This window comes from Ranitomeya variabilis, chromosome 2, assembly GCF_051348905.1.
Source record: "Ranitomeya variabilis isolate aRanVar5 chromosome 2, aRanVar5.hap1, whole genome shotgun sequence".
In the NCBI taxonomy this organism is placed as follows: Eukaryota; Metazoa; Chordata; class Amphibia; order Anura; family Dendrobatidae; genus Ranitomeya; species Ranitomeya variabilis.
The window spans coordinates 541,202,689-541,218,948 of NC_135233.1; the positions used below are offsets into that span (position 1 = coordinate 541,202,689).

Here is a 16,260-nt window from a genome sequence, read left to right on the forward strand (position 1 = left end):
TGTATCGCCGGAGAGCAGCCGATCGGCGTGGGACACTCGGTTTATGGATTCTGCGGACAGGGAGTATGAATTTGATTTTTTATTTTGGGATTTTATCTAGGGGATCGAGGGCTTCGCCTACAAGTGTGCTGTTGGTGAGTATATACTCTGTGTTATATGTTGTATGTACTGTGTGTCATGTATGTGTATTGTGAGTGTTTTGTGTAACTTTACAACTGTGCTAAGTCGCCGGACACAGGGACAACTCTCCCATCCTAATACCGGATGGGAGTAGTAGTCCCATACGGCGACTTAGCACAATGGTGGCACTAGCGTCGCATGGGGACACACACACACACACACATACCAAATCAATCAAACGGCCGACACGATCCCCATGCGACGGTATGCCTCCATGTCTCTCCGCCCAAGCACTTCCGCCCACGCACTTCCGGCCGCTTCCCCGCACTTCCTGCTGCAGCGGTTCTGCACCACAAACCGCAATAAAACCCGCAGATATATTTTTGATCTGCGGGTTTTACTGCGGGTTTGACCTCACAATGGAGGTCTATGGGTGCAGAACCGCTGCTGTTTCGGACAAAGAAGTGACATGCTCCTTCTTTTTTCCCGCAGCTATTCAGCGCGGCTTTTTTTTGGAAATTCAGGATCGTGTGCACAGTGGTTCCTGTTTTCCATAGGGTACATTGTACTGTACCCTGCATGGAAAAAAGCTGCGGAACCGCAGCGGCAAAACCGCTGCGGTTCCGCGGTAAAAAACGCACTGTGTGAACATGGCCTTATAACGGCTGGAGGGGGTGACAGAGTCCCTTTAAACTTTAAGGCAAACTGCTTCTTTGTTGGCAAATTTTCAGTAGTTATGTTTTTTCCACAGCACAGCAATATATATATATTTTTTTAACGTTTCACTGGATAGGTTTATTTTTCCTTGCATTTTTTTAGTGCAGGGTACTGAGCGAACCTGTCTGAATACATTTTATACACACATATCCTTAGGTACTATGGGGGGCACAGTTTTTCCCTGAAGTCATGTGATGGCGGTCTCCAGAGGAGTGAAGCTGTGGGAGCACGGGTATAATAGTGATTTGCTGGCAGTGCCGATGCCACATTCACTGCCCAACAAAGGTGGTGACTTCTGAGGGACAGAGAAAACCAGTCTTAGGTTATGTGCGCACGTTGAGTTTTTGCTTTAAGACATTTCTGCAAGGTTTCTGCAGCTCTTTTGGAGGAAAAACGCAATTTGGTGCGTTTTCTTATGCATTTTTTGTATGTGTGTTTGCATGCATTTTTGTACGGCAAGTAAGTTTTTTTTTAGCTAAATAAAGATATTTAAAAAAAAAAGTTTTGTGATGTGATTTATTGGCTCAACACCACCTTTTTCATGCTGATGCATTGTAGCATCAGGGTAATGGGATTAGGGCAGCAGCTGTCCTTGAAATGTAGCTCTAGGCTTAATAATGAAAAGGTGTCTGTGAATCACAAGCTGGGCGGCCGCGCAGGCGCAGTCAGCTGGACTGCATATGAGGAAAGACGGGCAGCGCTCACTGTGCCTGCACCAGGCAGGGGAAAAGAGCGCAGGCGCCGGCTATTTTCAAAACAGATGTGAGTGACAGCTGTGTGGCGTCTAAAGCAGGGGGGGAAACGCCGGCCTCCTTGACTGAAGACCAGGTATTTCTGACAAATTAAAAAACGGATTATTTCTCTAGTTACAGCACCCAGAACTAAAAGAGCCACCTTGTCAGAATGCAGCATTACTGCTGCACAAGGTGGCTCTTTTAGTTTGAAACGACTGGGGGGGGTGACAGGTTCCCTTTAATGCTAATTTTCAGCTGCATTGTGCAGTACCAGCCATGCCTATGAGATTTCAAAAATCTCATGCACACACATTGTTTTTTTTTTTTTTTTGTCACGAGTATTTTTTGCTTTGTCACTGCTAAAAAAAATGCCCATTATGAACATAGCCGTATTCTTTTACCGATTTGTACTATTGTTTTATAACATAAATCATATTTCTTTTCTCTAAACAGGCAGTTTTGTATAATAATCACTACACCAATACTAAATATTGCCTGTGCCAGATGATAAGAGACCAACTTGAGTCTCCTCTGGGAAGAAAACTCCATGCAACACAGTCCACATTGGATATTTGGTGAGAATGTTGTTTTGCTTGTAAAGAATTTTTAAAGGGGTTTCTGGGTTTTCTAAAAATAAATGTTCTCAACTGCTGTAGTCCCTATCCAAGTGAATGGGGCCAAAAGTAACCAGAATAGCCACATCCTGGCACTGACTGACAGCCAGCTCTACAGTGCATCAGTTCTGAGCCGGCTGTCAGTCCGTTCTGGGGTCATGGTTGCAGCTGCCGCTGACTGTGTACTGAGCGATGGCTGAAGCTACGTCTCTGTGACACAAAGCCTGAGGCTCCCTGCTGCCACACAGCTTTATAACGGCATTAACCTACTGTTAACACCCCATTTTTGAAGGCTAATCGTGTTTAGGGACATGGCTGGTTCCCTTCAACAAATGCATTGTTCTAAAGTCTACTATAACCTGTCCAAGGTGGGGCATAATAGGTTTCATGTCACTATTCAACAACCCTTTCTCCATCACTAATTCCCCTTTATGAATTAATAACAGCTACACTCGCCTCTGGTGCCAATGCCATTGCCATTCTAGTGGTGTTGTCACTGGCTGTCCCGGGGCTCACGTGACATTGTCTGCAGGGCTCCCATTGCATAACAATCAGTGCTGCCTTCACTCTCCCCCCTTTCTGACAACCTGGGAAGTGAGAGCAGCACTAAGTCAGATTTGTCCGAAGGAGGTGAGAGGGAGAGTGAAACTGTTGCCTTTTGGCTTCAGGGATTACATAGCATAACAATGTCATGGGAGCATCTGGAGAGCTATATTGCTGGGCCCCGGAGGGGAGTATAATTGTTGTTATTTTACTTGGAGGGAATATAGTAATTGAAAAGGGTTGTCTGATTAGAGGGCAACCCCTTTTAAGGCCCAAACTAGGTCTTGTTCATAAGGGGTTAATGGCTGAAGACTCGTGCCGTATACATTTCCTTGTTTAGTGGTATATTAGCTACTAACAAAAAGTAAATATGAATATGATTGAGATATGCCATTGTTCTTCTTTCTTAGTGAAGTATTTGAAATGACTTCATTTTATGAGAGCTGCCAGTTGTCTCAAGAAGCCAAGAAAGGTTCCCTAAATGTCAGTATTAAAGAGACCCTAAAGACTGAGAATGACAATGAGGAAAATCATGACACCGTTCAAATGCCAGTTAAGTTTGAGAGGTAGGATTTTCTGTAGGATATTTCATGTCTATATAGCTTGTATTAGATAAATGACCCTCCATGAATTGTATATGCATTACAGTACCTTTCCTAAGGATGTCCTCCATAAACATAGCAATTTGTTTAACCAAATTTAACCTTCACTCTATGGAATTTAATATTCTTAAAATTCTTTGAGATGTGACCGATCGTTTTATTTAGATACATGATACAGAAATGTCCCTGATGTTTAGTACAACTTCTCAATCACAAAAATGTCAAGTCTGCTGTGTGTGCACGTAGTCGAATGCTCCCCGTTCACAAAAGATGGCTGTTAGCCGAACCATGGTTCAGACGATCTATCGAAAGACAGTTCTCAACTCCTCCATAACCAGGAGCACTCTGCTCACCGAGAATAAAAGGAACAGCAGTCTAAAATCCAACATGCTGGGTCCTTCTTTTCCTCTACATGAACGGTGGAGGTAGAATCAGGAGACCCCAATATCTGTGGGTTTGGCCGGTGTTAGTCTAATGTACGGTGGCCTTAATGGATCTGTCTTTTAAAGAGCTTGTTGGTGCAGCTTGTTGATAATTCACAATAAAGAGCTTATATAACATTGTAAAAAGGACAAATCTAATTGAATAGGAGCTGAACTGCAGTTCACAGCAGTGTCCACTGAATCATGTGTGGCACCGTGCAGCCCTGTCTGTACACAGTTTGTCGTCTGGTGGAGCTGGTGACAACTGATTGATGGAGATGCCAGGTGTCAGACCCTTTCCAATATGATATTACTGTCATATACTAAGGGTTGGACATCAATATCAAGGTAGTGGATAACCTGTTTTATATTCTGAAATATATAGCTTTGTATTTAAACAGCCATTGTCTTTGTGATCCCACATATGTATAGCTGTATTGATTACTACAATTATTGCAAACAGATAAAAGTACATTTTTTTGCAACATAGGAATAAAAGAATATCTATAAGCTGTAATTTAAAAATAACTATTGCTTTGCTGTAAAAAAATAATATATTCAGCAACTAATAAGGCAGTAATTTGTAAGAGCACATGCAAGGAGACCACAAAGCACAATTGTTAGTTATTTTAATAGAGCAAAATTAAAGTTATACTTTATTAAAATAAGGGAAAATATTATAAGGCAACGAGTGGTATTGTTGCTGAAAGGCAATGGATACATTTTTGTTCTTTTTTTCATGTCATTGAATAAATCAAATTCCAGTTACCTGCGGCCACTAAGGATTCAGAAAGACCTGGAGGACAGCAGTGTGAGCAGCCTCTTCTTACCTTAGCATCCCTATATCACTAATATTGGATTAGATAGACATGAAGGACAGCAGTATGAGCAGCCTCTTTTCTCAGCACTGCAAGTGTCTCCATTATTAGGTCAGAAACACATGGTAGACAGCAGTAACTTAGTTAGCAAGGCCGAAAAAAGACATTTATCTATCCAGTTCAGCCTATATTCCATCAGAATAAATCCCCAGACCTACGTCCTTCTAAAGAACCTAATAACTGTAAGATACAATATTGTTACGCTACAGGAAGACATCCAGGCCTCTCTCGAACACCTTGACTGAGTTCACCATCACCACCTCCTCAGGCAAGGAATTCCAGATTCTCACTGCCCTAACAGTAAAGAATCTTCTTCTCTGTTGGTGGAAAAACCTTCTCTCCTCCAGAAGCAAAGTGGCCTCTTCTTATCTCAACCACCCTTTGTATCTCCAATATTAGATCAGAATATTCACTGGTAGCACATATTCCTACACATGAAGGGAGCAGCCAAACCATCCAGCTTGCACATGTTCACAGGCACCTGTCCGATTAACTCTTTCCAGCACCCAGACATGCATGCATGCCCCTTTTGAAGTCCTAAAGTATTGCAGTATATAGCACAAGCATTAAACAATGGCAGGTTGAAGTACCCTAGGGAAACTGAAAAAGTAATTGTAATAATAATAAAAAAGTTTAAGAAAATGGACTCTGGCTTGGCCATTCCAAAACTTTGATCTTCTGGAGAAGAAATTACCGGTATCTTGTTTTGCAGGTTGCTTAGGGTTGATAGAGTTCTCAAAAGTGAAATTCCTCTTCATCTTTAGCTTTTTAGCAGTGGCCTGAAGGTTTTGTTGCAAAATTGACTGACTAATATTTGGATATGTTAATATTTAATAATTAATAATAGAATACCCGCGCTGAATAATCCCTTCAAATTGGAGTCTGTCCCGGAACGTAATCTTTCATTCAGGGTTCAGGTGCGTAAGTCCGGTATGGATAATATACAAATAAGGCACAGTTACCTTAAGGATCTGTAGCGTTACCGTAGAATCTTTTGTGCAGCTCTGTAGAGGGTGCCGCTTTATCGCCAACTGGACTGTGCGATATCTTCAGGTAGGCAGGCTATGTGCGCTGCCCCGGCCGGTGGCAAAACGCCCCAAGCTCGCCTACCACGTGTAATCGATGAGCGCTAGTGTAGCCGTTAGGTACTCCGCCGTAGCAGGACCTATCGTGACGTCACGAACACGTGGGTAAACACGTGATTCGGCTAGGGAGAGCGAGAAGGACCATATGTTAATATTTCCCTACACTTTGGCTAACACCTCAGTTTCAACTGTTGAAAAACCGCCCCAGTGCATAATTCTTCCTCCACCATTTCTCACTGTGGTTGTGGTGTTCTTTTGGTACTGATCCTTGTTGGCATTTTTTATAACTGTAATTTTTATTACGGTAAGTTTTTTTAATAAATTTTTAACAATCAAAATATGCACAAAATATTCAGATTTCACCAGGCAAAATAGCAAAGAAAAGAAGCCATGAGGGTAGGGTACATTGAAGGACGAGATCTCAATCTGCGCCTGGGGTATCAATCTGACTTCCGGAGAAATGGCCGCCGGAGGCGGCACATGCGCAGATTGAGAACTCTGCTCTGAGATCTCAATCTGCGCATGCGCCGCCTCCGGCAGCCATTTTCCAGGGGGGCCACAGCATCGAAGCAATAGAAGGATGGGGGCTTCGGACTTCCCAAAATGTTGACTTAGCCCGCGCACCGCCGAACTTGCAGCACCAGTCTGGGTCACATCATCGCCGGATCACCAAACACCCCCTGTGACTCCTGTTATGACCCCAATGGCGAGGGTCTCAGAGGAACGTGGAAGTCTGCAGAATACAAAAATCCAGCTCATAGGGCAGTGGTAACTGGGTTGACCATATATCTACTCCTAACGCCAACACTAGAAGTAGCCGGGGATCATTCCTACGTTGATTCTAGATGACACGCTCCAGCCGGAGAATCTAGCTACCCCTAGTAGAGGAAAACAAAAGACCTTTCTTGCCTCCAGAGAAGGGGACCCCAAAGCTGGATAGAAGCCCCCCACAAATAATAACGGTGAGGTAAGAGGAAATGACAAACACAGAAATGAACCAGGTTTAGCACAGAGAGGCCCGCTTACTGATAGCAGAATAAAGAAAGGTAACTTATATGGTCAACAAAAACCCTATCAAAATCCACACTGGAAATTCAAGAACCCCCGAACCGTCTAACGGTCCGGGGGGAGAACACCAGCCCCCTAGAGCTTCCAGCAAAGGTCAGGATATATATTTGGAACAAGCTGGACAAAAATACAAAACCAAAACAAATAGCAAAAAGCAAAAAGCAGACTTAGCTGATATTACTGGAACCAGGATCAGTAGACAAGAGCACAGCAGACTAGCTCTGATAACTACGTTGCCAGGCATTGAACTGAAGGTCCAGGGAGCTTATATAGCAACACCCCTAACTAACGACCCAGGTGCGGATAAAAGGAATGACAGAAAAACCAGAGTCAAAAAACTAGTAACCACTAGAGGGAGCAAAAAGCAAATTCACAACAGACTCCCCTCCACCAGCTCAACCAGCGCTGCCGTTCCCCCCCCCCAGGTATTTCCCGGAGACCACCACGTCGCAGCAAAGGATGTGCGGGGGCTCCGGGCTTTCCCAAAATGTCGCCGTAGCCCTCCGCACTGCGTAACCTGCGCACCAGTCTGGGTCACATCATCGCCGGATCACCTAACACCCCCTGTGACTCCACTCCACCAGCTTAACCAGCGCTGCCGATTTCCCCCCCCCCCCAGGTAAGTTGAATTCAGGACTGGAAGACGGACCCCCGTTTGACGCTTACATTTTTTTCCCCCCTTTTTCCTTCTGAAATTTTGAGGTGCGCCTTATGGTCCGGTGCGTCTTATAGTCCAAAAAATACAGTACATAGGGAGGTTCCCCTGAAGTCTACCTGATTATTTCATAATTCAGAGAAAATTCCCTACATACTCCTCTGTTACGACCTGGTGGTTACGGAGCGGTACGGAGATGACCTGGTGGGTAAAACCAATCATGGACAAGCTCAGAGGAGGTGGCAGCTCCACAGACAGAAATCACTGATATGACCTAGTGATTACGGAGCAGCACTGAAATGACCTGGTGGGTAAAACAAATAATGTACAAGCTCTGAGGAGGTGGTAGCTTTACTGACCGCAATCCCTACTCCTAACACCAACACTAGAAATAGCCGTGGAGCGTTCCTGTTATGATCCTTAGTGGTTGAGGATCACGAATTACTCCAGCTAAGTAACAAACATAGGACAAGCTCTAGGGAGGTGGCAAACTGGACTGACCGCAAATCTGAACCTATCCAAACACACTAGAAGTAGCCGGTGAACGTGCCTAATAAAAATCCTAGACGTCTCGAGCCAGCCTGAGGAACTAACTACCCCTAGAGAGAAAGAAAGACCTCTCTTGCCTCCAGAGAAATAATCCCCAAAGATATAGAAGCCCCCAACAAATAATAACGGTGAGGTAAGAGGAAGGCACATACACAGGGGTGAAAGCAGATTCAGCAAATGAGGCCCACTAATACTAGATAGCAGAAGATAGTAAAGGGGTCTGTGCGGTCAGTAAAAAACCCTAACAAAATATCCACACAGATTTCAAGAACCCCCGCACCAACTAACGGTGTGGGGGGAGAAACTCAGTCTCCTAGAGCAACCAGCAAGCGAGGAGATCACATCTTAGCAAGCTGGACAAGAAACATGATGAATGCTGATAATCAAAAAATGAACGGACAAAAACTTAGCTTGTCTTGGAGAGGCTGGGAGCAAGGTAATCACAAGGAATCTGAAGAGCACTGAATACATTGATAGCAGGCAAGGAACTGAGTATCCAGGTGAGTTAAATAGGAAACCAACCAAGGATAACGAACCAGCTGATGCAGCCAACCTGCAGAAAGACAACACTACACAGTACCGCTTGTGACCACTAGAGGGAGCCTAAAAATAGAGATCACAACACGTTCCTATCTCTGCCTAGACGCCTCTTCACAGCCTAAGAACTAGCTACCCCTGAAGATGGAAACGGAAAACTATCTCGCCTCAGAGAAACCCCCAAAGGAAGGATAGCCCCCCACAAATATTGACGGTGAGTGAAGAGGGAAATGACAAACTCAGAAATGAAACTAGATTTTAGCAAAGGAGGCCAATACTATCTAAATAGACAGAGATAGAAAAGGCTACTGTGTGGTCAGTATAAAAACTAAATGTCCATGCAGAGTTTACAAAAATAACCTCCACACCGACTCACGGTGTGGAGGGGAAAATCTGCAACCCCAGAGCTTCCAACTAGCCGGAATATTTCATAATGTGATATATGTGATGCAGTAACCCCTGTAACAGGTAGGGGGCGCTGCATGGTCTCCCCGGGATGTGCACGGAGTTGTATTGAGGCCGTGAGAATTGACCTGCAGTGATGTCAGGATCACGTGACCAGCCCATGTGATCCATTACTGTGGGTGTGGTTACAGGTACATAACGTGACCAGAGTGTGGGTCACATGTTCCTGTGTGGTTCCAGTGTTTGGACCTGAAGGGTCCAAGTGCAAAATCCCTGAGGGAGTTCCTGAGGGCTCGGTATGTTCCTGTGTTGGAAGCCTGGGAGGAGGCTTCCTGGAAAGCACCTGCTGGCGTGGGAGGTCCTAGGAGGGGACCGGATCCCGGAGCAGTGCACAGTGGAACTGGGGAAGCTACAATCCTTCAGTGGCTCTGGACTGACTAGTGTGTGCCGGCCAGGCAAGTTGGTGATCCCTGTAAGGCAGCTTACCCGGAGGTGTGGACTGGCAAGGAGTCAGCAGGTGGAGCCGGAGCTCCCGTCAGGTACCGTACAGGCCGGTAGTGCTTGTGAAGTTCTATGAACTGTGTGGTCTCCCTTGGGAGCTGGTTAAGGGAGTACCAGCGTGTTTAGAGACGGCAACCCGGAGTCACATGTGCTGTCTGTGACTTGGGACGTTGGTGTAGTGTACGGCGTACGGACACCCTGGTAACTGGGCGAAGTGAGAGGCCCAGCACGTTAGTGTCCGTGGGGCAAAGCCGTACACTGAAGTGTTTGAAGCTGCAAGTAAATATCACCAGTTGGTGCCTGTTGTGTTTCATGTTATGAACTGTGCGTAACCCGGTTTATGAGGCTTAATAAACCGCATGGACTGCTTTGTTTTATAAACCCGTGCCCGTGTGCTTGAATATCGCGGCCAAGTGAGTGTCCCCCAACACTCTCAGTAAGAGAAACCTTACAATAATGACAAGCTGGACAAAAGAGACAAAACTTAAACTGAACAGAAGGTCAAAAGCAGGGAAACACCCAAAAACTAGCAGAACTTATCTTAAGCTGAAATGGACTGGCCAACAGAGAACTTCCAGGAAAGGACTGAATCCACAGGAAGAAACATTGACAGCTGGCATCAAGTACAGCCAAAAGCCCAGTTAAATAACAAGGCCAGGGAACCGATTAGTGAAAGCAGCTGCTAAGTTCCACTTGAAACCACCAGAGGGAGCCCAAGAGCAGAACTCCCAAAAATACCATTCGCAACCACAGGATGGAGCCCAAGAACGGAATTCACAACACTCCTCTAATAGAAGGCTGTGGCTTATGCCACGGTGTCGGTATACAGTTTGGGAGTCTCATAAATAGCCTCAATAGTTTTAAAAGAATTAAAAGCCTTTTAATGAGACGTGTACTTTTTTTTTCTTTTTTCTTTCTGGGTTTCGGTACATTAGAAAATGACCCTCTTGATGTATGCTGGATAAATGTAAACTGTGCAGGCACCAGAATCTTACCCAGTGCTTCCACTGAATGCGGTTCACAGTGTGTATGCAGCTTTAACTTTGTTTCATTGTGTGTGTGTGTTCCCTGTAGTCTGTTATCAGGAACTTTTATGTTGTGATTATAATTTGAAAAGGAAATATATGGTTTAATGATAAAAACTTCTTGTGGCAATTGTGTTTTCTTTTCACTTGTTGATGCTAATGTTGACCCATTTTCTCATTTTCAGAAAGGACTACCTTCCTCAAATTACTCCTAAGATGTTTCTTTTGGAATGGTGCAGAAAGGAAAAGTTACCGCAGCCAGTTTACTGCACAGTAAGTCAAACTTCTTAAAGCACTGTAGCGTTTTTTTTTTATTTCCACTGCTGTTCTAAGCGCCACTCCAGTCCTGTTATACTAGTTTTGATCTGCCGAGTCGCTGCCTCCTGAGCAACCTTGATTATACAGGTACAGGCCGCATTTTCACAGTTTACCTTATGCCCCCGGATCCTATCGTTGCAATGGTCATTATGTATTCTGGTGTCCCCATTTGTTATGCACTTTAGCACACTGCGTCTTCATCTTGTGTGGATTACTCCCTTCTGACTCTTTATATGCAACACTTTATTTATTACTAGTTTGATCCTTGAATACTTTCATCTGCCACTTCATTGCTTGCTGGTGTACTTTTTTATTCATGCTCTACTTTGTTGCCACAGCTGTTTCAAATGCATCATACCCATTTGGTTTATACTTCCATTTAATTTATTGTATGTGGCTACTTTTTACTATATTTCTACTTTTGTGTATTTACCTGTTTTACTTGGACTACTGTGATTTTGGTTGCTTGGAGGTCACTCTGCCTTTTTCTATGCCCTTTTCTCAACTACCTACTTGTATTATTACTTTCCTTTAAGACTTCTGTTTTAATGAGTACACTAATAAAATATTCTTATTTTATCTTGCGTTGTGCACTTCTCTTCTTTTGGGTATATCACAAATTTTGGAAGTCTCCCTCTATATAATTGTATGGTCTTTACTCCTTTTTTTAACACGTAGGTTAGTTGAAAGGTCCGCCTGCAACCGCCATTTTTGTGGGAAGAGTAAGCACAACAGACTCACTCTTCACTTCATATAGGCGGTTCTTGATATGGGACAATCGATCATTGGAACATATCATCTTCTGTACTCTAGGTCCCTACAAATACACGACCCACAGGGATGTCCTAAGGTTTACATTGGAGGTATTAGACACGTAGAGGTTTAGGGTAAGTTCACACAGGGCTTTTTTGCTGCTTTTTTTTACTGCAGCAAAACCTGATCATCTTGGCAGGAAAGAAGCTGCGTCAAAAACGCAGGTTTAGATGCGGTTTTTTTGCGTATTTAGTGCGTTTTTTTGCTGCGTTTTTTTTCTCTTTGTCCATGCTAATGTCCTTGGATTTTCAGCAGCAAAAACGCAGCAAATAATGATACCTGCGTTTTTGCTGCTTTTTTTTCAACACCCATTCAAGTCAATGGGTGAAAAAACACAGGAAAAGCGCTGAAAGAAGTGACAAGCTCTATGTCCAAATAACGCAGCAAAGCACAAAATACTGATCACACAAAAACCCAATGTGTGTGCATGAGATTTCTGAAATCTCATAGGCTTTCCTGGTATTGTAAAAAGCAGCTGAAATTTAGCATAAAAAAGCAGCAAAAAAAGCAGGAAAAAACGCAGCAAAAACGGACTGTGTGAACTTACCCTAAAATAGCTAACATAAGTACCTCTTGATGCTGTTTGTTCCATATTAGCTGTTATATTGTTTTTAGTTGTATTGACCCTGTCTGTGATTGTTTCTACTTTCTATTATGACACTAATATTGTCTGCCTGTGTTCTTCCTTGGGGGTTATATTGCCTAGTATAGGGACTCCCAGGGTCAGCCATCGTTGAGCAGGGGCGCCATATCCACTGTCAAGTAGAGTGCCAACCTCCATTACTAGGCAGGTTTGTTCAGATAGGTAACAGTATATGGGGTATTCTCACGTATACACATCATTTCATGTTGCATATCAATTTATCTTATTTATATCCTAAATGATGCTTTTGGGGTTCACGCTCCCATATTTCTAACTTTGACTATGACCTACCCATATGTTTGAACCCTAGCTGACCACTGGTCTGATTAACTTTTTCCCTTCCTCCTCACTAATGCATGAGTGGGTGGTTGACTTCACTTAGGCTACTTTCACACTAGCGTCGTGCACTGCACGTCGCTATGCGTCGTTTTGGAGAAAAAAACGCATCCTGCAAAAGTGCTTGCAGGGTGCGTTTTTTCTCCATTGACTTGCATTAGCGACGCATTGCCACACGTCGCAACCGTCGTGCGACTGTTGCGTCGGACCGTCGCCATCAAAAAACGTTGCTTATAACGTTTTTTGGTGCGTCGTTCCCATCTTTTCCGACCGCGCATGCGCGGCCGGAACTCCGCCTCTCCGCACCTCACAATAGGGCAGCGGATGCGTTGAAAAACAGCATCCGCTGCCCGTTGTGCGGCGCTTGCACAGTATGCGTCGGACGCGCAGTGCACGACGCTAGTGTGCAAGTAGCCTTATTTGCAGGGTGAAACAGGGCAGTTAAGGTCAGCCGTTGAGGAGCGGGGGTCCCAGTCTCCTATCATTATAATCTGGGGTGCCAACCTCTGCTGGTAGATAGTGGGCAAGGTGTGGGTCCTATACACAGGGTGAACTCAGTGTGCACTCTTTGTGTATGGTGTCTGTGTTGAATGTTACTATTATTGTATTAAAAGTTATATTTTATATATCATTTTTTTTCTTGGGGTTTCCCATGTAAGCTTTAATTGTGATTTTGAACCCCCCTTTCTATAAATAATTCTGAATAACTGTAAGTATATTATTACAGACAGGTAACAGTTATTAGTGATACTGTACCTCTCCAGGGGTGAAATGATGAAAACTGCTGTAGTTGTACTTTATGAAGAAAGAATTTTATATAGTCTCATAAATCTTCTGTACATGTTTGGAGTAAAGTTTTGTGTCAATGATTAAACTCTACAACACCAGATTGTGTCATTTTACTTGAAGTAAAATATTATTCACATTCAGAATAGTGAGGTAATACAAATTCCACCTTTTCAATATATTGTACTGTCCCTCATTTACATCTTGTTTAGGGTATACGATTAATCGAGGCCATAGATTATGTTGTTGTCCGTTAACCCCTTAACGACCCCCGATACGCCTTTTAATAGTGGCAGTTAAGGGTACTTATTCCTCAGCGCCCCCGAGCGTCTGAATTTCTCCGGGGTCTCGGCTATCTAGGGTAGCTGAGACCCCAGAGAATATGATTCAGGTCGGTTTTTACTGACCGCAGTGTTGCGATGTTCGTTATTAATGGAATAACGACGACCGCAAAAAAACCCCTCAGATTTCCCATTTAATTTCCCATAGACCCTATCACAGTGATCAAAGTAAAAAAATAGTACATCAAACCCCCCTTTATCGCCTTCTTAGTTAGGTAAAAGTAATAAAATAAAAAAATGTATTTCCATTTTTTCATTAGGATTAGGGTTATGGTTGGGCTTATAGTTCGGGTTATAGCTAGGGTTATGGTTGGGATTATAGCTACTTTTAGTTTTGAGGCTAAAGTTAGGGTTGAGCTAAAGTTAGGGTTGAGCTAAAGTTAGGGTTGAGGCTAGTGTTAGGGTTGGGCTAAAGTTACGGTTGAGCTAAAGCTAGTGTTAGGGTTTTGGTTATGGTTAGGGGTGGGTTAGGGTTGCGGTTAGGGTTGGGATAAGGGTTAGGGGTGTGTTGAGGTTAGGGTTGTAGTTAGGGTTATGGTTAGAGTTGGGATTAGGGTCAGGGGTTTGTTGGGGTTGGGGTTATGGGTAGAGTTAGACTTTGGGGTTCAACTGTTTAGGTACATCAGGGGGTCTTCAAACACGACATGGCACCAAAATTGATTCCAGCCAATTTTGTGTTCAAAAAGTCGAGCGGTGCTCTCTCCCTTCTGAGCCCTGCCATGTGCCAAAACAGTGGCTTTCACCCACAAACGGGGTATTGGTGAACTCAGGAGAAATTACACAACAAATTTTATGGTCCATTGTTTCCTGATACCCTTGTGAAATTAAAAAAATTTGGTTCCAAAGTAATTTTTTTGTGAAAAAAAGGAAAATGATCGTTTTCTCTAGTCACCTTCCACGACTGCATATGGAGGTTGCCTCTTTGTCCTGATTGGGAACAGGAAACACGGAGAGTTTAAAAGGGCCTCCTACTTGCCAGTGTCTTTCCTGTTCCCCATGGGACAGGGAGAGTTTCAGTATGCTGTGGTGGCCGGCAACTCCAGTACCTTTGGTGTCAGGCTTTGCCTGTCTAGCCGGGCAGTGGATGGTCGCTTCTTGCCTCCTCCGAAGCTGCTCCCATCGACCCCTCTGTGGTGACGTCGGGACTCCTCCTCGTCTTCCCCCCCCAAGAGGGCAAAGCAGACCAGGGATCCCCGGCCGGGGGCCTCCCAGAGCTCCCCGGCCTTCTCCATGTGCCTGCTCGTGTGTGAATGCTGATGAAAGGCGTGGACCCAGGAGGAGAGGGGGAGTGTAATTACGCTAGATGCAGGTGCTACCAATTGATGGATAGCAAATCCTGCAGAAGTCTCAGCTGAGGTAAGACTATTCCCTCAGTATGGAAGCCACTTCATGCTCTGCCCCTGCTACAGTGAGTGTATGCAGGGAATGAGTCAGGAAGGTGGTTATTTTCAAGGGGTCCCCTTTCCTGACAACTCTCTCCCTCTTATTTTAGGGAGACAAGTCTGCCGCCAATAAGAAGAAATGCCCTATCTGTAATATAAAATTCCCACCTTTATGGGATAAAAATATCTTATCAGTCATGCACTGACAGAGTAGTCAGAGCGGAGCAACCATCCCTTTTAGAGGAAATTCGCGCTCTAGTTAAACAAGAGGTGCAAACTTCTCTGGCAGCTTTTAGTCCTCCACCCCCACCTCCACATTCTCCAGGGAAGAAGAGGAAATTTCAGGTCGAGGACTTTGAGTCCGAGTCAGACCTGTCCTATACTTCGTCCTTGGGTAGATGGGAGGATCTTGTATCACCCAGTGCTGAATCCATGAAGTACTTCTTCTCTTCTGACTATATTGAGGATCTGGTTTCCGCAGTACGTAACACCATGGGTCTAGAGGAGGAACCTGAGCCTCAGTCCATTCAGGATCAAACATTTGGCGGGCTAAAAATGGAGTAAAGGTCGGGGTTCCCGGTGCATCCTAACATTCTTAGTATGATTGCTCAGGAATGGGAGCTACCGGAAAAACGCCTCAGCATCCCCTCGGAAATGAAGCATAGGTGTTATGTCTAGAAGCTTGGGCTGATAAATGGCAAATGAGCTTTAATGGGGATAAATGTAAGGTCATGCACTTGGGTAGAAGTAATAAGATGTATAACTATGTGCTTAATTCTAAAACTCTGGGCAAAACCGTCAATGAAAAAGACCTGGGTATATGGGTGGATGACAAACTCATATTCAGTGGCCAGTGTCAGACAGCTGCTACAAAGGCAAATAAAATAATGGGATGTATTAAAAGAGGCATAGATGCTCATGAGGAGAACATAATTTTACCTCTGTACAAGTCACTAGTTCGACCACACTTAGAATACTGTGCACAGTTTTGGTCTCCGGTGTATAAGAAAGACATAGCTGAACTGGAGCGGGTGCAGAGAAGAGCGACCAAGGTTATTAGAGGACTGGGGGGTCTGCAATACCAAGATAGGTTATTACACTTGGGGCTATTTAGTTTGGAAAAACGAAGACTAAGGGGTGATCTTATTTTAATGTATAAATATATGAGGGGACAGTACAAAGACCT

The 16,260-nt window shown here is 44.2% G+C and overlaps 1 protein-coding gene across 6 annotated transcripts in view; it reads left to right on the forward strand.

Annotated features, from left to right (window-relative positions):
* The window catches only part of DUS2 (dihydrouridine synthase 2), a 569,010-nt gene that overhangs the window by 331,199 nt on the left and 221,551 nt on the right, over nucleotides 1-16,260 (forward strand). For all 6 annotated transcript variants that reach the window (XM_077288143.1, XM_077288137.1, XM_077288139.1 and 3 more), the window contains 3 exons: nucleotides 2,025-2,146; nucleotides 3,139-3,294; nucleotides 10,641-10,728. In XM_077288143.1, coding sequence (XP_077144258.1) covers nucleotides 2,025-2,146; nucleotides 3,139-3,294; nucleotides 10,641-10,728 — 366 coding nt within the window. The remainder of the gene's footprint in view (nucleotides 1-2,024; nucleotides 2,147-3,138; nucleotides 3,295-10,640; nucleotides 10,729-16,260) is intronic.